Raw genomic sequence first — 24197 nt, 5'->3', positions numbered from 1 at the left:
TTCGAAAGAGAAAGAGAGAGAAAGAAAGTTTTTAAACAAAAGATTTAGTAATCAAAAGCAATTAATTTAAAAGCTCAAATTTAAAACATTTTTACCCTTCGGGTACTGCGCCTCCCCCCTCCCCTCCCCTCCCCTTACTTCTCCGCCTCTACCGAATTCGGGGAAGCCCCCATCGGCTCCCTTCTCCACCCTAGGAATGACACAATTGAAAAGCAATTAAGCTAAGTGGTGACCAGTTTAACAAATGTGTTTACGGTTAAGAAAAAAAGGGAAACGCGAGGGAGGCGGGTGAGGAGAGGGGGTACGAAATAACCGAATTGAAATCGTGCGGAAATGATGATGATGATGGAGTTTAAAAAAAAAATTTTCGTCGTCGTGGAAGAATAACTTTTAAACTAAAAAAAAAAAAGGGAGCAACGTTAAAAAATCATTTCGTTCGATTTCGAAAAAATGTTGAAAGAGAGGGGAGGGAAGGGGGAGGGGGTGAAAAAGAGGACAATGAAAAATTGACGTGTAAGAAGAAAAATAACGGTGGGTTCGGTCGATTGAATGGTCATTTTAACTCAAACCTTTAAAATCTCTCATGATGAAATCCCATCACATAAAATCCCGATTCATCTTTTTCTATTTAGAAAAAACCTTTTCAACGCGACGGGATCCTTTTCGAAACCTTTCATTTCCTTTTCTTATTCATTTTTCTTCATTTTTATTTCCATAAAAAAAAAAAAAAACTAAAAAAAAAAAACACAAACGACATTTTTTTAAAATAACCATTTCCCGTCGGTTAGTCCTGCGTAAAAATTAACGAAAGGGGTGGAAGGAAGACAAAAAAACCACCCTTTTAGGGTAAAAAAAAAAAAAACTAAAAACTAATTCAAGTGGACTGATCATCAGTCTTCATTATTATCTAAAAGCTCTTCATCATTATCATCATCATCATCATCATCATCCCATCTTCTTTTCTTAACAGCAAAGCTTTTAACGGTTCGCAATCATGTTGTCAACTCTTAACTTTGTCATCAAGAGAAAAAAAAGAAAATCTTTTTACTATCAAATTTCTTATATGTTGCATTTTTCTTTCTCTCTTTCTTTTACTACCGAGTAGAAATTCTATGAATGACGTCATCACGAGGATTATTTCCGGTTTAAAACCAAAAAAAAAAAAAAAAAAAATTTCTTAAAACGTGTAAAATCGTGTGGGGATGGTGGTAATTGATGCAAACGACGACGGTTTCGACTTTTTTTTTTTTTATCGTAATAATAATAATAATTAAGTGATTGCGTGCTATGAATGATAATGATGATAATGATAATGATAATAATAATATGGGTTTTATGTATAAACGAAACCGGAATTTTTTTTTTTTTTTGGAAAAATTCAACCCCCTTTTCCTTGAATGTATTTAAATTTACTAAACGCTCTTCCCCAGCCCCTCCCATTCCCCACATTGTCGTGGTTTAAACTATAATTTTCATCGTGGTTTTAAATATTTTTACTTTTGTCATTTTTTTTTTTTGAAATTTCTACTGCCACGTTTTTGTAAAAATTATTAATTTAAAATATTTGTGTGAATGATTGTTGTTGTCGAGGGGGAGGAAGGGAATTATTTTTACGTCATTAACATAAGTGAATGAATGAATGAGTGAATGAATGAGTGAGTGAATGAGTGAATGATTGAATGAATTAATAAAATTAAAATTATATGCGTGACGCATTTAAAAAAAAAAAAAAAAAACTTTTCAAATGGGTGTAAATGAAATAGAAATTTTTGTTCCCCCCTTTTTTTTTTTATAAAAAAAGGTTTTTTTTTTTGAAAACCCCCCCAAAAAAAAAAATAAAATAACCGAATGATATCGGTGAAGCGTGAAAAAAATAAAAGTAGAAGAAAAGTCAAGAAAAGAAAAAAAAACCCATTTAAAAAAAAGAAAAAGGAAAGAAAAAGTAAGGTTTTTCTTCTCATATCTGTAAAATATCTGCTAATGCTTTCAACGGGAAAAAAAAGAAAAAAATATAGAAAAAGAGAGAGATAAATATATAAAGTTTGAGAGAGAGAGAGAGAGAGAGAAAGATAAAAAACGAATCTGAATTCATCAGAAAATAGACAGCTCATGAAGCCCATTCAACCATGAGTCAGATATGAAATCGAGTTGAAATTCTTAAATGATAGGTTTTTTATATATTATTTAAAATGTATTTAAGTTCAATTAAATTTCAAATGGGTATATATATTAAAAGATATATAATAACGAAATAAATTCAAAAGATGAATGATTCATTTAAAAAATTTTTTTTTTTATTAAAACGCTTTGTATCGTGAAGAAGAATACTGCTATTCAAGAGAACAGGAACAACAACAACCGCAGCAGTCCTTAAATCCTGTGGGAAATCATGGATTATCCGCTTTTCGCTATTTACCGATTTAATATGGTCTCAATGGTTTCCTTAAAAAATTTTTTTTTCCTTTTTTCTTTCCTTTTTTTCCTTTATAAAAGAAATATATATCGTCATTGAGTTGATGAAGGTAGTAGTAGTAAAGCATTAAAGGTAATGATGACCAAATCCTTTGTGAAAAAAAGGGAAAAAGATTTTCCAACCGGATATGATTCGATATTAAAAAAAAAAAATCATTTCCTTTCGTAATAAATTTTCACGGTCGCCATTACTCTTCAATTTACAAAAAAAAAAAAAAAAATTAATTTTCTTAACTAATTATTCATCCTTTTTTTATACTTAAGGACTTTAATGAAAGTCATCATTAATCTAAATAAATTTATTTATAATCCGGAAAATTCTGTTCTTTTAAGATAATTAAGTAGTTACTTCTTCTTTTCCTTTTTTTTTTCTTTTTACCAAATCTTCCCTTCCTCTCTACCTCCTCCCCCCTCTTATCCCCCTTATCCTCCTCATCCCCTACCCGACACTTTTCTTCTTTTAAAAAAAAATTTCTTATATTACATAACAGACGAATATCTAAGCTTATTATCCTAAGTAATAATGCACAGCAAGAAAAATTACATTTATGAAAAAGGGAAGAGAGAGAGAGAGAGAGAAAGAGAGAGAGAGAGAGAGATGAAAGTAATCGGCGTTGTAAGGCAGAAAACGAAACAACAATAAATAACGAAGAAAGGCAATACAACTCCGAAAGGGTGGTGGTAGTGGTGGAAGAAGAGAGGATACAAAATGGGGGGTTCGGTGTGCTTATATAGTTATGTAGGCGACAAATATAGGGAGGATTTTTCAAAGGGACGGGACGGGAGGTTGTTGTTGTCAACGTCATAACTCACGGGTACAAGATTCCATTTAATCAACCCCCGTCTTCACTCTCTCACTCTCTCTCTTTCTCTCTCTCATCCCTTCTTCAATTGTTTCCAATTTCTTTACTCGCTTCGATGACTTTTTTGTTTTTCCATTTGTTATGGCTAACACGTAGTTTAAAATGAACCCTTCAAACGAGATATAAAAAAAAAAAAAATTTCTTTCTTTTCTTTTTTTTCACGCTTTTGATAACTCTTTAAAATAATAATAATAATAATAATAATGCGTGCGAGTTATTTATTAAAGTATAAATTTTATTGGTAATACGTAATTATAGGAAAATTATGGGAAAAAATCGAAAATTTTCTCTCTTTCTCTTTTTGTGGGAGTCACCACGAAAATTTCTTTTTAAAAAAAAAAAATTTTTTTTGTTTACGTAACCAAATCACGTTTTTTTTTTTTTTTTCTTCTGACGGGGAAAAGGAGGATTTTTCTTCTGCTGGAGAGCAAATTACACTTTAAGACGCTGTTACAAATTTATTTATCTCCCTTACACCCCCCCACACCCCCTACCTCACACATTTTTTCCGCTTTCCCGTAGTGGTTACAAGACAACTTAATACTTTTTATAAAGTTTTTTTTTTACATTAAGATTTTAATACCGTCGTCGTCGTCGCCGCCGCTGCCACTTCCACCGCCGCCATTAATGAATTTTTTATTTTCAAAAACGTTTGTCGTGATGAGTTCGATTTGTTTTTTCCTCATTTTGCGTTTTCGAGACAATTTCTTTTCTTTTAAATAATTTGTTGTTTGTTGTTGTCGTTGGAAAAGTTTTAAAACAAAATATATATTCCATCTTATAAAATATTTAAAAGTCATTATTATTACTATTTTAACTAATGAAGAATGACAAGTGAAACCTCATTAATCATCCCTTATTTTCTTCGAATCAAATTTCTCTCATTCTTTCACAAAGAAACCGCGCGCGCCATCTTTTTTATCACCCCCTCACACCATCCCCTAACCTCCTCCGTTTGATTTTTAAGCCTTTTCTATCCATTTTTTTTTTTTTTTTAATAAAAATAATTGGCGGTGGTGACGGATGAAAAAAAAATTTTTTTTTATTAACGTTGATGATGATGATGATGATGATGATGTTAATTAAAATAAAAGTTTATTAATAAAAAAAAAAAATGAAAGTAAGAATACAAAAGTTTATAAAATAAATAAATAAAAAGAAGAAGAAGTAGCGGGAAGTAGAGGGACGAAAATTTTTTGCCTTCGGTTATAATCGATGAATAAAAAAAAAAAAAAAAAAGGGCGTCCAGTATAACCATAATAAAAAATTTTATAAACCGGATGTTCTTTTTTTTTTGACGATTTTAATAGTAGGGTGGTAGGCAGGCATTAAAAGAAAACCGCTAATTGAAATCGTCGTAAAAAGAAATATATATAAATAAAAGTGGGATTTACTTTTTTTTTAAAAACGTAATCATTATCATCATCAGACGAGAGGATTTATCATCATTTACTTCTTATATTGGTAAATTAGACAAATGGTAAGATGTGAAATCTATCTATCTTTTTTAGGAGAGAGGAGAGAGGAAAACATCAAAGGAGAGAGAGGTTTTATATCCCTTCAACGTTTTATTATATTCATCCAACGATTTTTATCAAAGATGAAATGAATAAAGAAAAAAACTTTGGAAGGAATTTTTTTTAAAAAATCATCTTATAAGAAGATGTATTACACTTATAAATAACATACGCGGATAAGGATTAATTTATATTTTTGTTTTATATAAAAAAACGAGAGAGAGTATATTAAATCTTTTTCGGGTACTTGAAAAGGATATTGAAGAAGAGTCAATAAACAAAGGGAAAATGATTCGTATAGTATTCATTTTTTTTTCTCCATGCACATGCCGGAAAATAATAATAATAATAATGATAATAATAATGTTTTTGTTTAGATATTTTAATAGAATGTAATATTTTCTTTTGAAAAATGTTTAGTTGTCGAACGTAAGGTTCTCCAGTTACCGCAAAAAAAAAAGGTTTTAATTATAACTCTTTTAAGTTTTCTATTCATTCATTCATCCTATGGTTTCTTATTATTATTATTATTATTGAGTAAAAAGAAGTGTGAAACGTACCTCTGGAGCAATAAATGTGTTTTAAAAGTTATGGAAAAAAATATACAAAACAGGGAATGCGTGTGGGGATGAAATAAAAAAAAAGAAAAAAAAATTTTCTTCTCTCTCTGTCTCTCTCTCTCTCTCTTTGTCTCTGTCTCTCTTTCTCTCTCTGTCACACACTGTTTTTCCAGCGAGAATACGACAATTAAATCTCGACTGGAAATTTCAATTATGGTTTCGATTTAAATAACATTATTTAAATCGAGGGATTTTTATGTTCTTATGTAAATAAAAATAAATGGTTTTTCCGGATTCGTTTTTCATTTTCCTTCCTATAAAAAAAAATACTTTTTATTCTAATTGTTTTTTTGTTTGTTTTTTGTTCTTAACACGTGTTTTCACTTTTCCATTCATCCCCCTTTTTCTCTTTCCCTCGACGCTCCACTCCCATCACCATCCCTCACCCCCCCCCGTTATAAATTCGCGTGAAAAAAAAATAAAAAAATGGCGAAAATAATAAAACTCGGAGACAATAATTCTTTAAAAAATTTTTTTTTACCGAATTTTTATCATTCGTTGGTAAAAAATTAAGTGTACGGGGAAGGGGAGGAAAGAGGGGAGCCCCCCCGGATAATTTTCATGTTTCTTATTCGACCTTATATGAAAAAAAAAAAAATGAAAAACAAATAAAAATAAAAAGACAAAATTAGAGTCCATTAAAGTTTTGATACTGGGTAAAAAACAATATAAAGTAGGGTCATTGAGTTTTCTTCACGTTCTGGAGATTTTCCGAAACGGGAAAGCGATAGAGAGAGAGAGAGAATAAAAAAAGAAAGAAAAAAAAATTGAAAATAGAAGCTTTTGTAAAACAAATAAACAACTTTGATTTTCACAAAAAAAAATAAAAATAAAATTTATTATTATTATTATATCCCCAAAAAAAAAAAATCCCGAAGGAAAATCGTGTGTGACGTATTGAAGAGGGAAGGGAGAGAGGGAGAGAGGGAAGGAAAATTTTAATTGTAAACGTGTTTCGTAGATTTATTTTTAGATTTTAGTAAATGTGAATAAGATGAGATTCAAGGATCAACCGATTACTATATTTCTCTCTCTTTTGTTTCATTCAATTATTTTGATTAAAATTGTACAAAAATTTATCTTATTTCCGGTTTCAACACTTCCGTTTTTTTTTTCTTTTTTCCTTTTAACGGAATAAGTTTTTTTTTTTTTTGTCGAAAATAAAAAGGAAAACAATTTACGGGAAAAGGTTAACGACAACAAACGCATTACGGAAAAGGAAAAAAAAAATTATTATTGACACGTTTAACGTGTATTTAGTAAAACACGAATAAAAAAAATCAAATATGGCTTCAAATCATAAGAGAGAGAAAGAAATCGAAAGAGAGAGAGAGAGAGAAGAAAAGAATTTATGAAAACTCCGTGATGAAAATATATAAAAAGGAGAAAATTTTTTTTTTTTTTCTCCTTCTACGTGTAAAACCGTAAAAACTTTATTTAAAAACCGATCGAACCAGTGCTACCAACATAATAAAATTAATAAATTCTTTTCATTGTAAGCATATCGTAATTTGGATTTTTTATAGTTTTACCGTCGTCGTCGTCGTCGTCGTAATCGTTTGCACATTAAACGATTAATTTTATTTTTGTGTGGAGAAAGGGGGGGAGGGAAAATGTAAAAAAAAAAAATTTTCCTTTTCGATTTTTGGGGTTTTCCCGACCCAAACCGACCCGAAAAATTTTTTTTTTTTTCAATCGTGTCATGGCTGTTGGGTCTTTTCGATTTCTCATAATTCTTTTTTTTTTTTTATTTTATTTTATTGACTTGGAAAAGGGTCTTTTGAAAACTTTATTAAACTTTATTTTATTTGACATTGAAATATAAAAAAAAAACCGGTTATGTTATCCATTTACAAAAAAAAGTTATTATTATTATTATTTTTAGAGGGGAGTATGTGTGTGTGGGGGGAACGGGAAATGGATCGTTTTTTTTTGTGGGGGAGGGAAAGAAACAAAAAAATTCAAACGAATGAGGATTTAAATTAATAAGGTGAAGTTAAAACAAAATGATAAGGGGGGAGGGTGAGAGGAGGGGGAAGGTGAAGAGAAAAACAAAAAAAAACCAACTGCAAATAGTATTGATAATAATAATAATAATACTATTTTTCCTCTGCATGACGAGCAATTATTGGCAATTTGATTTAAAATTATGAAAAGCTGTTGACGTTTATAGAAAAAAAGGGTTCCCTAATTGGGCGAAAAATCTTGTTTTCCGATCTTTTCTTTTTTTCTGTGACGTCATCGTTTATATATAATAATAATAAAAGAATCGAAGATTTTTAGCCTGAAGGAAAAAAAAAAAACTTTTTTTCTTCTTTTTTGACAACGTCATTTCAAATTATACGAAAAAAAACTGCAAGAAAAAAAAGTGACAGTGCAAACACCCTAAAATTCAATTTTTCTCTCTCTCTCTCAGTCGTTAATGAGAGATTTTATTTCCGTTTCCCCTCTCCCCTTTCTTCCAGCCATTTCCGTTTGACCGTTTGAAAAATAATAATAATAATATAAGAAAAATGTCGTAGAAAAAGGAAAAAAATGTTTAGAATTTTTTTTTGATAATAAATTAGAATCGACTTTAAATGATGATAAATTCAGTCAGTGACGTATCTAAGATATTTTTTTTTTTTTCTAAAAAGGAAAAATTTTTTAATTAGGTTATAACAATACTATTAAAAAAAAGGGAGGGAAAGGGGAAGGGGGAAGGGAAGAAAGAGAAAAAAGAGGGAGTAAGAATAAATGTTTTTATATAATGAGATTTTTTTTTTACTTTTATTATCTTTTATCTATTTAAGAAAAAGTCATTAATTCTTTTTTTTTTTTAAAGTGAGAGAGAGATAGAGATAGATAGATAGATAGAGAGAGAGAGAAAGTTTTTAGAGAGTTAAATAAAAAAAAAAAAAAAGGAATTCAATTTGAAAAACGTTTTAGTTGTTGTTGTTGCAATTTTAAATTTAATTATATTAAACTTTCAAATTTATAAAAGAAAAGGAAAAGGTAATATAGAACTATAAGATAAAAAGAAAAGACAATAATAGGTTAAGAGTTATCAGATAATTGAAGTTTGGCCATTTAATGTAAGAAAATAAAAGAAAGGAAAAAAAGGGAGGGAGAGAGAGGGAGAAAAAAAAAAGATACGGAAGCTGGAACGACTGAAAGACGCCGTTAAAAGGGCGCCAGACGACGACTTGCATATTTGGCGTCGCCATCTCTGGAATTTTCATTTCGGAAAGGGAATTCCTTTCATAAACGGAATCAAGTATTATATAGTCAATACCTTTTTTTTTTTTTCTCCAGTAATAATTTTTCGTTGTTTAAAAAAAAGTTTTAGTGAAAAAAATAAAAGGAAAATTTTGTGAGTTTTTAAGGGATGAAAACTAAAAAAGGAAAAAATTTCAAGTCAAATCGGAAATCAGTGTGGATGCTGTGTGATGCGGAGATAAATTGAATCGTGGAAAGCTTTCAATATAATTATATTTTCCTAATTCGATTTGAAACCGTTGTTTTGGATGGTTTCTTAAATTACTCACCGACGAGGGTTGATTTTTACCCCCCTTTTCCCCCCCCCATCTCTTCCACAAATTTTTTTTTTTTTCCTTTTATTTCTTCAAACCTTTTTTTTAAAAAACCATTTTATCAATTTTCTTCTATTTTCTTTTTTTTTTTTATTTTAATTTTTTATTTTATTTTATTATTATTATTATTAAAAATGATGGATTTTTATACATTTTGTTAAAAAGAAAAAAATAAGAAGAAAAGTTAAGGGTAGGGGGATGAAAGAGGGAGAGAGAAAAAAAAAAGACGTTAGAGCGAGATCAAATGCGAGTATTGTGTGTGTGCGAAACAAACAAAAAAAAAAAAGAGAGAGAGAGAGAGAGAGAGGAAGACGGTGGGGGTTTGCCTTCAACAAACAACAAAAAAAGTAAGCTTTGTAGTTATTCAGCTTCTTTGTTCTGTTTTCTAACGAGAAAGCTTTTTTTTTTTTAGTTTTTCTAGAATTTTCCATATCGAAGAATTAAAATATAAAAAATAAAAAATAAAATTTATCACATCGAGAGCGACGACAAGTTAATAATAATAATAATATCGTTTCGAATAAAATAATTTTTTAATAATGTTTTTACGTTTGTTTATTACATTTTTATTGTTTGACGGAAACAAACGAGTCACGAAATGGGGATTCAAATAAAAGCGGAAGTTAAATATGCAGAAATAAAAAAAAAAATTCTTATTGAATTTTCAAACATGCAAAAGGCTGATCTCAACATTTAAATAAAATAAAACTGTCATGACCCTTTCCTAATAATCACCCTTTACCCCCTCACCCTTTTTACTATTCCTTTTTTTAAAGTATTCAAAACCTTTTTCTCCTTTTTTTTTTTTTTTCGTTCTCCAATAAACAAACAAACAGACAAACGATGATGGAAGCAGCATCAATTCCTTTGCATTAATATAATCGATCGATATGTTTATATATTTTTTTTTTCACGCGTTTTATTTAAATCTAACAAACGACGTATACTACTACTACCACTACTCCCCCTGATAACAACAAACAACAACAACCATAATAATAATTAGGAAAACGTACGAGATGCGTTTAACGTTCGACACGTGTTTTCTTTTTTTTTAATTAATTTAAATAGTTTTAATTATTAAAATTATTTATGAGTTATGTATTAATAGTTTGGAGATTTAATGTACTTTTAAATGATGTTATTAATTTTTCAATAAATAATAATAATAATAATGATAAAACGTAAATAATTTTATGTTTAAAAACTTTCAGGTGATTAACGAATAAGAAAATTGTGGGTTATGAAATTTCTTAGAAGATCGTTGACTACGTTTGATTACAACGGGTAAGTGAATCATTTTAAAATTTCAAATTTTCCCCATTTGATAATAAAAAAGAATTTTTTTTTTTAAATAATTAATTATTTTTATTAATTGTTTTGTACTAATTAAAAAAATTCATAGAGTATATAAATATGTTATCATTTATCAATGAAATCTCTGTGATTTGGTTGTTGTTGTCGAATTGATTGTTTATCCTTTTATAAAAGGATATTTTATTAGTTTTAATAATTTAAAATAATTCTTAATTTGTTATATTCGTTCTTCCTGATTCCGGTTACCCCCTCCCCCCAAACTTGCTGTTGTCCAGTTTAGGAGAAAAGAAGGAATCAGGATAATTGTGCGATAAATTTTTGGTAAAATTCAATCGTGAAAGTGAAACACTAACAATAATAATAATAATAATTTATAAAAATGGAAAAATAAAAAAGGGTGGAAAATCTAGGGTGAATTTTTTTTCTCTCTCTCTCTCTCTTCTTTTTCTTTTCTTCTCCTTCTTCTTTTTTTTTTTTTTTTTTTTATTTTCTTGCAATTCTTAAAATAACAAAATGTAAAAGCATACCGAGGCTAGAAAAAAAGAAAATTTTTTTTTTATATTTGTTCAGCTAAGAGTAAATCCTAGTCGAAAGGAAAAAATAAAAATTGATTTTTTATTTAAATTTTTTTTTTTTGTTTGTCGAAATAAAAATGTTTTTGGAGTGGGGGGGTGGGGGAAAATATATAAATGCGCGTTCATTTGTTATTTATACATTTGATTAAAAAAAAAAAAAAACGATATCGAAACCGTTAATAATCGATTATGTCGATATATCGAACGTTTTAAAACGATATTTTTCACGCGTATTCGAACACTTTAATTATTAATATTTTTTTTTTATTGATTTTGTATTGATTAATTTTATTGATTTTGTTTTTTGATAAATCAATGACGTAATACATAAATTTATTAAATTATTAACTTATCAATATTATTAAAATTAATTTAAAAAGAAAAATAAATAAATGAATTTCCACGAATTAATTATTATTTATGTGTACGTTAATAAATTTTCCTTTTTTTTTTTTAATGATTATACGATCGATATATCGAACTCGAAAAATTTATTAATCGTTATTTCGAAATAATAAAATTCAAAAGGAAACCAAATAAAGAAAAGTTTTTTTTTTTTATCGAATTCAATTATTTATTTATTATTAAATTGCTTTTGTCATTAAAAAAAAAAAAAAGAAAAATTAATATGGCTTCCATTTTGAATTTATAATAATAATAATAATAAAAGTTTAATTAACTCATTCATTCGCTTTTTTGTGCCGGCAAGAAAATTTAAAAATGAAGGAAAAACGGGTCGGAAAATTTTAAAGACCTCCCCTTTCTCCCTTTCCCTCCCCCCACTCGCCTCCTTTTGATCATAATTTATTATTATTCGAAAAATAAAAAAAAATTATTTTTTTCGGGGGGAAAAAATCTATCGTTTTTTCTAAAATTTTACTAAATCGTCCGATTATGAAATACGGACGATGATGATGATAATAATAATAATGATAACTAAAAAAAAAATGACGACGACGACGACGACGACGACGTTTTAAAGTTTTACCGTTAATGGATTTTGATTCTCCCACACTTTTATAATTGCCCACTAATGCGTTCTAACTCGATTCTTTTTGAACGATTCGTGATAAAACATAATTATGTTTTTCCTTTCCTTTCATTTTATGTTTTATGTTTAAATCGACATTTTTAGTTTTTTTTTTCTTTTTTCTACGTCACAAATTCAACAACAACAGGGGATAAAAAAAAAAAATTTTTTTAAGGTACGTATTAAAAAAAAAAACATCGGATTTTTTCGAGTCGATACAAAACGACAAAAAAGGGCATTAACAATATCGTCATCATAATGATGATAATAATAATAATAATAAGAGGATATTGTCTCACAGTTGAAATAAAGCAGTAGAAAACGTAATCGATTTGTATAAATCAAATAAATATATATATATGAAAGGAATGATTTTTTTTTCAAATGGTAGAAGAATCATTTTGCAATTTGTTAATAATAAAAAACTAGGTCTTCTATGATGTCAAAAAAAAAAAATTTATCAGTGAAAACCAGTCGAGCGTTATAAAGATTTTCCCGCTACTTTTCACTTCATTTTATGAATTCGGCTTAGAAATCTCATCTTTTTTTTCCTTTTTCTTTTTCCGTTGTAAAACCGGAAATGGAAAAGCTTAAAGTTTTTTCTTTTTTGCTTTTTTTGTGTGTAAAAAACTAACTATAAAAACGCAATCGAAATTAAACGATTTAAAATACCAATTTTTCCTTTTTTTTTCAAACGTACCTTTTTATTATTCGTACCTATTTCTTTTCTTTAAGTAAATAAGTAATGACGTAAAGATAAAATTGATAATTTATGACGTAGGTAAAAAGAGAGAAAAAAAAAGAAAATTTGTCGTGTCGAATACGACAGCGGTTAAGGACGTAATAATAATAATAAAAAAAAAATCATTTTTTTTCAATAACGAGAAGTTTTCCTCTTTTTTTTTCTTCCCCCCTTAGTTTTTCCTGGAAAAATCTTAGTTTATTTTGGGAGGATTTTATATTCTCTGGAGTCCAATATTTCAACTCAATTGACCGATAAAATGTTTCGAAAATTTTCGTTTGTTTTCCATTCCTTTCCTTTTTTTTTATTAATACGACAATTTTATGACGAATTTTTTTTTTCTCCCCAATTCATAAAAATTAATTAACGCTTATTAATATTATTATTATTATTATTATTATTGATTTTCGTATGTTAAAATTAAAAATTAGTGTAATACTTACTTTTGTAATTTTCCCAACAGGAATCTCGTTCTTTCTCCCAGGGCTTGCAATCCAACAGCAAAACTCGACATTTTATCCGAATAATTTTTACTTTATGTCACACCGAAAAAATAATGATAATAATGATGATGATATTAATAATAATAATATATCTACGCGTTTTTCTTTTTTTTTACACGAAACGCACTAAAAAAAATATTTTCGATTAATCGATTTGAGTCATTTTTAATTTAAAATAACGCCCGATAATTAATATTATTATTATTATTATTAACGATGTTGTTAATTAATAATTTCCAAAAAAATCCGTTCATTATTTCATTTTCCTGGAAAAACAAAACAAAACAAAAATTTTTTAAAGAAAAAAAATTAACACACACACAAATTAAAAAAAAAAAAAGATGGCGGATTACGCGCGTCGTTGTCGCGTAATTTTTTTTTCAAATATGGAGTCGTTCTTTGTTATATGAGAACCAATGTAAGGCTCATTAAAAAAAAAAAAAAAAAAAAACGCGCGTAATAATTATTAAGAAATTAATTAATTATACATTTTTTTTTCGATTGCGTAATTTTTTTACGCCTGCGTTTAAATTTTGAAAAAATATTACATTAATTATCTAACGAGAAAAACTTTTCCGATAAATCGATTTTCTTTTTTTAACGCGCGTAAAAATTTTAAATTTAATTTTTAAAAAAATCATGAAAATCTTTTTTTTTTTTTTTCTTCTCATAATTTTGAATTATTATCATTCGATATGATAATTTATAATAATAATAATAAATTATTTATTTATTTACTAACAAAAAAAAAGGAAAATTTAACGATTGAAATAGTAATAATAATAATAATAATAAAATAAAAATCAATTAAAATAATTAAATAAACATACCTTTTTTTTTTTTAATGAACTAAAGCCTACTTTCCTGGGGCTTCAATGGTGTGTGTGTGTGTGTGTCTCTCTCTCTTTCCAAAAAGGAAAAAAAAAAAAAATTTGAATTATATATTTTTCCATGCGCTTTTCCCAAAAATTACATTATAAAAATAACTATATTCACAACGTTTCGACTAATAATCTCTTATTGATTTTGTCCTTTTTTTTTTTTTAATTCTTTTTTCCTTTTTTTTTTTCTTTTTTTTTCTTTTTTCGTTTTTTTAACTTTCTTTCTTTTATTTTATTTTTGTTTTTTGTTTTTCCTTTTTTTTTTTGCAAATGAGTTACAAAAATAACTCTAAAATGAATTTTCTTTTCTTTTTTTTATTACGAAAAAGATTTTTTACAGTAAAACGAATTTAAATAATTTTCATCGTTTTTCTTTTTTAATTGATATTTTTAAAGGAAATTTTTTGTAAAAATTTAAATAATTTAAATGAGGAGAAGGAAAATTTTGAAAATCAATTAAAAATTTTGAATTTCCCCCAAAAAAAAAAAAAATAGTGGATTTCGTAAAAGTGGAAAAAATTTTTATCGGATTAATGCCGGACGTTTGTTTTCCTTTTTTTTCTTTTTTTTTTAAATAGCTTTCCTAATTTTTTTACATAATAATAATAATACAAAATATAAATAATAATAATAATAATAATAATAATAATAATAAATTTGACGATTAGAAAAAAAAACAGGAAAAATTATTTTTTTTTTGGTTTTTTTCGATGGAAATCCTCGTTTAAAAAAATTTTCTTTTATTTACCAAACGATTTAAAAAAAAAAAAGAAAATTAAATGAAAAGCTGTTGTAATATTTATAAAAAAAATAATTGATAAATAATAAGGATAGTATTTTTAAGCAGTAAGCATTAATATTCATTTTCACAAAATTTTTTTTTTTGTTTAAACAAATAAAAGAAAAACATAAAACAATCTTAAAATTCCAATAATTATACAACATGATTAACATAAAATTTTCATTTTTTAAATTTAAATTTGGCAACTCTGCATCGATTTCATATTATTATAATATAATTTTATCCATGCATGCGGTTAAATAATATTATTATTATTACGATCGATATGACGCCAAAAAAAAATAAAAATGGCGACGTCAAATGATTATAAAAATGAAAAAAAATATAGATATAGAATTTTATTATTATTAATAATAAAATAAAAATTATTCTGGAAATTTCGTAAAGGATTAAAAAAAAAAATAGGGTTTTCAAATAACGTGAATAAAGTAAAATATCCGGGAAATGTAATGAAATGATTCTCATTGGTTACCAACATCAACCTCTCATACTATTTTCCAGTTGAATTTTCCACAAATTCACCAATGGAATTCAAAGTGGGCGGAGCTTATATCCATACATATATATACATTCATTTTCTATCTTAATAAAAATTCAATATTCATCATGAATTTTCACCGTATTTAATTCCAGACGTATAAAATTGTTAATTTTTATCATTATTATTATTATTATCATTATTTCTTTTTTATATATTTACGAAGGGGGAAAAAGGTGGGGAGAGTGAGAGAGAAGTATATGAAAAATATTAAAACTCGATGTATATACTTTATTATTATTATTATTATACGGATTTCAAATTATTGAGATATATATTTATTTATTTAAAATGTTTTTTTTTTTTTTACAAAAATTTCAAAATGGCGGATTTTTTGTCAAATTTTTTTGCACGTAACGAATAACAACACTATTAATACTACACGAATAAAAATTTAAAAAATTATTTACGCTAAAAAGGGGATGAAATAGGGATGGGGTGGGAAATGTAGAGGGGGAAGGGAGGGGAAAGGGGAAGGGGTTAAATGTAAAAAACTATTTAAAATTTTTTTATTTTTTTTTTGTGTAATTAATGACGTCGAAATAATTATTATTTTATTTCGTTAATTTACATATAAACGATAAACGATGTTAATTTTCTTTTTCTATTACCTTCTTTCATTCCTTTTCCTCTCCTCTCCTCTCTCCTAACCACCCTCTCACTTTTAACATTATTATTATTATTGTTTATTTAAACGGTTTTAAAACGGTATAATTATTATTATAACGATATAAATATTCCGGATGAATATTTTTTTTTTTTTTTAAAATCACGGAAGGAATGATATCGATAGATAAAAAAAAAATCAAAATGAAAACGTTTGATAATAATAATAATGATAAATCGTATGGTCAACGAAGCATTAAAACAATATGAATATGTTCACCGTGAAATCAAATTTCATCCCCCAAAAAAGGAATCCGCACCCCAAAGCCTGGCACGCGTCTAGTTTAGTCGCCGTCGTCGCCGCCGCCGCACACTCCCCTTCCTCACCTTCTTCCTCTTCCCTCCCCCTGGTTATAACCACCCCCCGCGGGTGCTCGTTTGCTCTAATACTTTTTCTATTAATGGCTTTTCATCTTTTTATTATTATATATAACTTTTCTCTCCCGCTGTTATCATTTTTCTCTCTCTCTCTCTCTCTGACTGACTGGTTGACTTGTTATCTATATATATATATATATATATATATATATATATATATATATATACTAATTCAGTAGAAATAAAGTTAAAAAAAAAAGGAAAAGAAAATTCTAGAAAATAAAAAAAAAACAATTTAATGAATCTGTGAGTTTTTTTTTTTTTTAAATGATTTATTAAAATTGAATTTAAAAAAAAAAATAGGGGAAGAGGGTTGTAAAGAATCGAATGATAAGAAAAAATCTTCTCCTTTTTAATATTCTCATTAAAAGCTCTCTAAAAAGCTCAGAACTTTCTAGATTTACCTTTAATAAGATTAAATGGTAATCAGCTTAAATAGGGTAAAAATGCATTTATAAAAAAAAATTTTTTTTTTTTTTTTGACTTTAAAGTTTACCTACCCGAATGTCCCTCCCTTAAAAAAAAATCTCCAGAAAGAGAATAAGTATCCCTTTTATTACGTCATTAAATAATTTTCTAATTATTACGATAATGATGATAATAAAAATAAAAAAAAACCATTGATTTTTTTCCAATTAATTTATTTTGAGATTTAAAAATTGATTTTATTTTTTTTGTCTTTTCAAGGTTGCCAACTTGAAATTTTAATTTTTTTTTTTTCTGGAACGTTCCTGAAAAAACATTTCGTTATTCGTCGTACAAATTATTTTTTTCCTACGGAGAAAAAAAAAATTTAAAAATGAGGAAGAGATAAAATCTCAAAACTCGAAATTTCGCCATTTTTATTTCTGGATGAAAAAAATGATGACGTCACATAGTCTCCAGTATTTAACGAAATTTTTTCCTTTTTTCCTTTTTTATAGGTTTAATTTTTATTTAGAAAAAAGGCAACACTGACTTTTGATTTTGGGCTTTGTTTTTTTTAAAAAGAAAAAAAGAAGAAGATGAAAAAAAAAATGGCGGAACGATTTCCTGAATTTTCTGCTGTTGTTAATACAAAAAATTTTCCAAACACTTGTAACGGTTACGATGAAGGAAAGAAATTAAATAAAAATGCATCGTTAACGTTACCAAGACGTCGAAAAAAAATTTTTTTTTACGACTCTATAAAATAATACGAAAAAAACGTTTTCCCACCATTTTTCCTTAAATTTAAATTAAAAAAAGGAATTTTTTATATTTTTTTTTAACTCTCGTTAGTATAAAAAATCAGGCGAGTCGTAACGATGATAATAATAATTAAAATTATAGGGAAAAAAATTTGTTTTTTTTTAAACTCGTACTGGGATTCTGCTTCCACGTTTTTGTATCAAAGAAGTTTTTGTCGGTATTAATAATTTCTACGATATGTTCTTCTCACCCTTATCTTTTGATTTTAATGAGTGTGTATATCAGTGACCGAAGGTTATTTTCATATCTCAAAGGGATGTGACGTCAATCATGGAAACTTATTGAATTTTTTTTTTATATTTATTTATTTGAATTCCCTTCCGTTTTTTTTTTCTTTTTCCTCCATGACGGTGTTTTTTTATATATATGTTTCTATCTCTCTCTCTCTCTCTTTTTTTTTTCTCTTTCCGGTTTTGTGATTTTCATATGTATGCGTAAAGAAAAATCTTTGTCGTGTTATTACATACACACGTGTAATAATAAAATGTTTTTTTTATTCTGGAATTTTCCTGGAGAAAATTTTTTTTTTTCCTGTTAAAGTTGTTGATGGGAAAAAAACTGGAGAAATCACAATGATAATGATAATTACGGGTAGAAATGATGATGATGATGATAATTATTGTAAAACACGTGTATTAAATAAAACTTAAAACGTTTTGAAATTTTTTTTTTTAATTACGAAAAAATAATTTGATAAAAATTGATAACGTTTACGTGAAGGGGTAAAAAAATAACGCACGCGCACACACACCCGCAGGTAAAAAAATTATGGTTGAAAAAAAAGAAAAAAAAATTGAAAATAATCAAACGCTAACAATTTTTTTTTTTTTTTTGGAATAATGTTAAAACAGTTTGATACAATGGTGATGATGAAAGGGATATCGATCCCGTGGGATTTCCGGAACCCCTGGGATTTCCAGCATTTTCCCAGTCAAATTTAAATCTCTTATGCGCTTTGGAAAAAAAAAAAAAAAATCAATTTCACCATTTTGATTTTTTATCAATCGTTTTATTATTATTCGTACCTGAATTTTTAATTTTCCTTCTTCTTCCTCCCCCCAGGAAAATTAAAATAATTCGATTAATTTTTTTTTTTGGTAGCTTTTTGGAAACATACAAAACCTGGAAAAATCAATTATTATTATTTTTTTTTAGCAGAAGACCAAAAATAAACGTGAAAATGACAACGAACGAACGAACGAAACCATTGGGAAAAAAATCTATCGAATTTTCCCAGTTTCATACGTGATAAATACACGTTACAATTGCGTAATGATAATAATAATAATAATAATAATAATAATAATAATGTTTAAAAAATTTGATGATGATAATAATAATAATAATAATAATAATAATAAATGGGGAAAATAATTTCAAGTTAACTTTTTCCCTTGGCTTTAAAATCGCTGACTGAGCACCGAATCACGTTGTATGTATGACAACACCATTTTCATCTAAAGAAGTTCACTCATCTTGAAATAAGCTGTTATTTATATGTATTATAAAATAAGGGATGAGAATTTTTAAGGGTAGATAATTTCATCCCTTTCTTTTTATTTCATTCCTTTTTTTTTTAAATAACTTTTTTTTTTTTTTTGTGCAGTCGAAATAAAAAAAAAAAATCATTGCGAGTTCGTTATTTCTCGTTCTTCGTTCATTTTTTTTTTTTTATTTTTGCTGGAGAAAAATTTGCTGTTCGTCTGCTTTAACGTAATAGAATTTTCAAAATAATAATGATAATGATAATGATAATAATATTACGTTTTACATTTTTAATTTTATCCAAAATTGACAATTTTTTGATGTTATTAAAACTTCAGAAATTTTTTCTTTTCTTTGTACACTTCGTCAAGACGTTATTTTAATATTTTTATCATCATTATCATTATTATTATTTCGTTTTACTTTTGATAAGAGAGAGAAAAAAGAAAAAAAATTTTTGTACCGAATCATTTCCGGTTTGTCAAAAGGTTAAAGTTTAAAGTTAAACGAGTAAATGAGAACGAGGACGATTTTTTTTTAAACGGAGAGGAAAAGAGAGAGGGGCAGAAGGGAAACCCCCTGGATTTTGTGGTCCAGATTTAAAAAAAAAAAACTGCTGACGAAAAGGGTAGCTAGCTCGTGAGTTTTTTTTTTTTTTTTTTGGAACCAGAATGTTCCAGAAAGGTTTCGACTCGCTCACGGAAAATAAAAGCCACGCCTACTCGTCATTTCCTATCGAGTTATCAACAAAATTTATTATATGCATCTTTTCAAATCGAATAAATTTTTTTTTCTACCTTTTTTTTTATTAAAATGTCAATTTTTTTTTTACTTCTTCGCCTTCTTAAAAACGATTCAATAATTTTTGTCACGTGACTTATTTTCTAGCTCCCGCCATTTTTGATGAAGAAATTAACGCAAAATCAGGCACGATCGATTTATTTTTTTCCGGGGGAAAATTTAACCGATAACGATGATGGTTTTTTATTTATTTAAATTAAATCTTATTATTATTATTATTATTATTATAAATTTAAATTTAATTTAAAATTAATATTTTATTTAAATTAATCAAATAATTTTAATGAGGGTGGGAAAAAAAGAAAAAAAAAGGAAAATCGAAACATGGAAAAATACAAAAACAAAAAGTGTCGACGTCTGCCGGGCGACGCGGGAAACTTTTTTTAAAAATGAAAATTTTGACGGTGCTGCTATCTGTCAAATAGACGCCATTTTGTTTTAGTTTAAAATGTGTTCTTAACGGTGTGTGTGATTTTCAGTTTCAAATGATGGATTTCGACGGTTGAAAATTATGGAGGAACGAAAAGAAAGAGAAAAAGGTATAATATAAAACATTTTATTGATGAAAAAAACGTTTTCAATTTCAAAACGGGCCTGTATTAAAATTAAAATAAGGTTTTCTCTTATTCGAAGTTTTGACAACGAAAATTCCTTCCGTTTTAACGGGCGGACTACGAGGTGGCGTTGTTGTCGTGTCCATTATTTCATATGTTTTACAATTATTTTGAAAAACGTTTATTCTCGTAACGGCCCATAAAACTTTTGTTATTCTCGATGATCCGATTTTTTTCAAACCCGTATCCGATTTCGAACGACTTATGTTTTTACCTAAATAAAAAAAAATGGCACAAAAGAAGTAAAAGAAAATTTGGATTTTACAGGGTAGCCATAAGAAAGACAAACTCTCAAACAAACTCACATGTTTTACCTCCTTTGCTGATGGAACGTTTATTAATAATTTCATCATCACTGTTACACATTAAACTTTCACCTTTGACATTATTCCTTTTGCAACAGCAAGGTTTAAATGATTTATGCAAACCGCAAATAACATCTCTCTGTATTGGAAAAATAACCTGACCGTGATTATCACCGTAACACGTTTTATTACTCTTAAAATTTTCTTTGCTTTTACCATCGTTGCACCATTCTGGAAAAAAAAGAAGTGTGGGGGTGGAGGAAAGGTTTTTGTCAGTTAATCCCAAGAGTTGGTACCATTTTAAACTCACCCAAATTAATTATGCTTCCGCATCTGAATCCCTTGTGACTTTTTTTTCTATCAACAATTTTAGACCTATCGAATTCTCCTCCTCCCGATGGAAAACAACAATGAAGATCACCAACGTCATCATTTTTCAATGATTTCCTTTCCAAACTGTGGATTTTCGAATATGATGGAAGTTTCGTGTGACAAATTTTCGATGCGATAACATCCCATGCATCTAGCAGAGATTTGTTTCTCTGTTTAAAACGAACTGATTAGAAACAATTAAAATTTTTTTTTATATTTTTTATTTATTACCTGTAATAGTAAAATTTGTCGTTTTTCTTTTTTTTTTAAATTTGATAATGATAATGATGATGATGACGATGACGATGGTTTACCTTTAACGTGTCTCTCCTGCATTTAACTTCAGCAATGTCTTTTTTGTACACTTCGTATTGTTCTTTTATTTTACGTAATTTTTCTTCTTCCGCCGCCAATCTTTGTTTTATGTTACCAAAAATTAAATTAATATCCGATGGCAGAATGCTCGAAGAACTTTTCTTTTTGTTAACCAAGAATTCTTCTAAATACGCTTTCATTTCGAACATTTTTTTACCTTCTTCTTCGAATTGTTTTCTTTTGCTGTTTCTATCGTTTTCTTCCTCCGCAATCGCTTTCCTCAATATTTGTTCTTGTTCTTGTAATTCGAATATGATTTTTTTCAATTCTTCTATTCGGGTTTCCAAACGTACCGCGCTGTTTTGCGCCGACACGCCACCTTGTTTCGACGGAGAAGGCGACGGACATGCTTTCGATAAGTTTTGTAAATTTTCTTCTAATTTTCCACTGCAACAACTGCCACCGACGCCACCGACACCAATATTACCGCTACCACCACCAATACCACCAAGACTACCAATACCACCAACACCACTATAATCTCGTGCTGTAACGTGCGAAAACTTTTTTAAAATTATTTTTGTTAATTAAAAAAAAGAAATTTTTATTTTAAAAAATTCTAGGAAAAATAGGAACAAACAAAAAAATTTTACTTTTTAATAAATTTCTCATCATTTTTAAATTTTCCATTATTGACACGTCTAAAGTTGGTCCTAATGCGCTCGTTATAAATTCAGGTGCTTGACTTAATGTTGCTTGTACCATTTTACCTTTGAATATATCTGGACATGGAATTTTCGATTGTATTCTCTGCGGTCGAATATCTGATGATTTTTTACAAGAATTGTTTTCTTCCGACGAACACGGTTGTTCGTCTAATCTTTAAAATAAAAAAAAAAATTATTTAATTACAATTATGTGAAAAACTTTTACTTTTAGTAAAAAGGATCAAAAAAAAATTTACTGATTTTTAGTTGCGCATAATGTTGGCATGACTGTTAATTGTGAATTAAATTTTGATGTTCTCGACACGAAAAACCTATTGAAATTTTTCGTTTCGTTTTTATTTATTTGTATCAATGCTTCCAATTGTCTTTTTATCTTTTCCGGAGATGGTGCCACTTGTTTCAAATCGCTATCCAAACTTCTTATTTTCGATAGATTTGTTACTTTCGACGAATTCGGAGGTTTGAACATTTGTTCGTCATCATTTAATTTTGCGGTGAAAACGATGTGTTTTTTAGATAGTCTTTCATCGCTTAATTTTTTTATATTTGCTTTTAACAATGATTCTCGCGAATCTTGCGAATTCTGATTTATTTGATTGTGATTAGACGTGGGTTTATATTTAACTTCTTTTATTTTTAATTTTCCTTTTTGTTGTTGCTGTTGGTGGTGGAGGAGTTGCTGTTGCAGCTGCTGTTGTTTTTTACGAGTGTATTTTTTAGGTTTTTTAACGAGTACCTCATTATTCGTATCGATTTCGTCGTCATTTTTTTGAATTAACGATTTACCAAATTCGAATGTGCGTAAAAAAGCATCTTCGAAACTCGGTCCTAAAAATGATTTCACTATGCTTAATCCGTTATAATTAAATTTTTTCTTTTCTTTTTTATCATCTTCTGAACTCGAATCGTTTGTTCCACATGATGAATCTGTTTTATAATTATTATCTTCTTTGTTGTTGTTATCTTCTTCCTCTTCGACAGGCCGAGTTGAGTTTTTATTGTAACAATTTGATGGTGGTGGCATTCGATTCACGAATTATTTTTTATGTTTTTTTTAAACTACCTTTTAATAAATAAATAAATAAATTTTTTAATAACTACAAAACAAACTAAATTAACTTCTAAAACAAACAACAAAAATAAATAAAATGTTACACGCACGCACGCACGCACGCACGCAAATCCGCATAACTTATAATTAATATAAAAATAAAAATAAATACATACATACGTGCATATACATATATGTATTTGTTATTGTTGTTGTTGTTATTATTATTATTATCATCAATCTTTCATTGGATTTTCCGAGGATTTTTTTTTTTAATAACTTATAACGACGGAGATAAATATAAATATAAATTTTTTTATAAAAAAAAAAAAAACAAAAAAAAACTATATTAATAATAATATATTGTAGCCATATAGCGATGAGTAACAATATAAACACATCGATTTAAAACCTTATCATCATCATTATTATCATTATTATTATTATTATTATTTAAAAATAATTTTATTAACTTTTTTATTTTTTTGTTAGGGTTTTATTTCACTATATATACACTGACACGGTCCGACATAATAAAAACTTTTTTGTTTTTTTTTTTTTAATATTAATAATTAATAATAATAAATAATAATATTTTATTATTATTAATAATAATAATAAATTATTTTTTATAATAATAATAATAATAATAATAATAGTAAATAAATAGTAATAAATAAATAATAGTTCGGGTTTTACTTTTTAAACTTTACAAAAATTTACAAACACAATATGTATACACCCGTTCGCCATTTTTTTTTTTTTTTTTATTATTATTTTGAAACGGAGACATTTTGAATTTGTAATTTAAAAATTGAAT

General features: G+C 27.3%; 1 protein-coding gene across 1 annotated transcript; it reads right to left on the bottom strand.

The window, feature by feature from the left end:
- Positions 1 to 20575: 20575 nt before the first annotated feature.
- Positions 20576 to 23350, bottom strand: Phum_PHUM611540 (myosin heavy chain, clone, putative; the record flags this gene model as incomplete). The annotated part of the gene is made up of 6 exons (XM_002433006.1): positions 20576 to 20820; positions 20912 to 21142; positions 21222 to 21453; positions 21598 to 22054; positions 22296 to 22406; positions 22563 to 23350. The coding sequence occupies 6 exons, from the start codon at positions 23348 to 23350 to the stop codon at positions 20576 to 20578; spliced, it is 2064 nt and encodes a 687-aa protein (XP_002433051.1).
- Positions 23351 to 24197: the final 847 nt, after the last annotated feature.

The sequence above is a fragment of the Pediculus humanus genome, genomic scaffold (genome assembly GCF_000006295.1).
Source record: "Pediculus humanus corporis 1103172108319 genomic scaffold, whole genome shotgun sequence".
In the NCBI taxonomy this organism is placed as follows: domain Eukaryota; kingdom Metazoa; phylum Arthropoda; class Insecta; order Psocodea; family Pediculidae; genus Pediculus; species Pediculus humanus.
The sequence above is the reverse complement of the archived record's forward strand: the minus strand, read 5'-3'. Positions and strand labels throughout refer to the sequence as shown.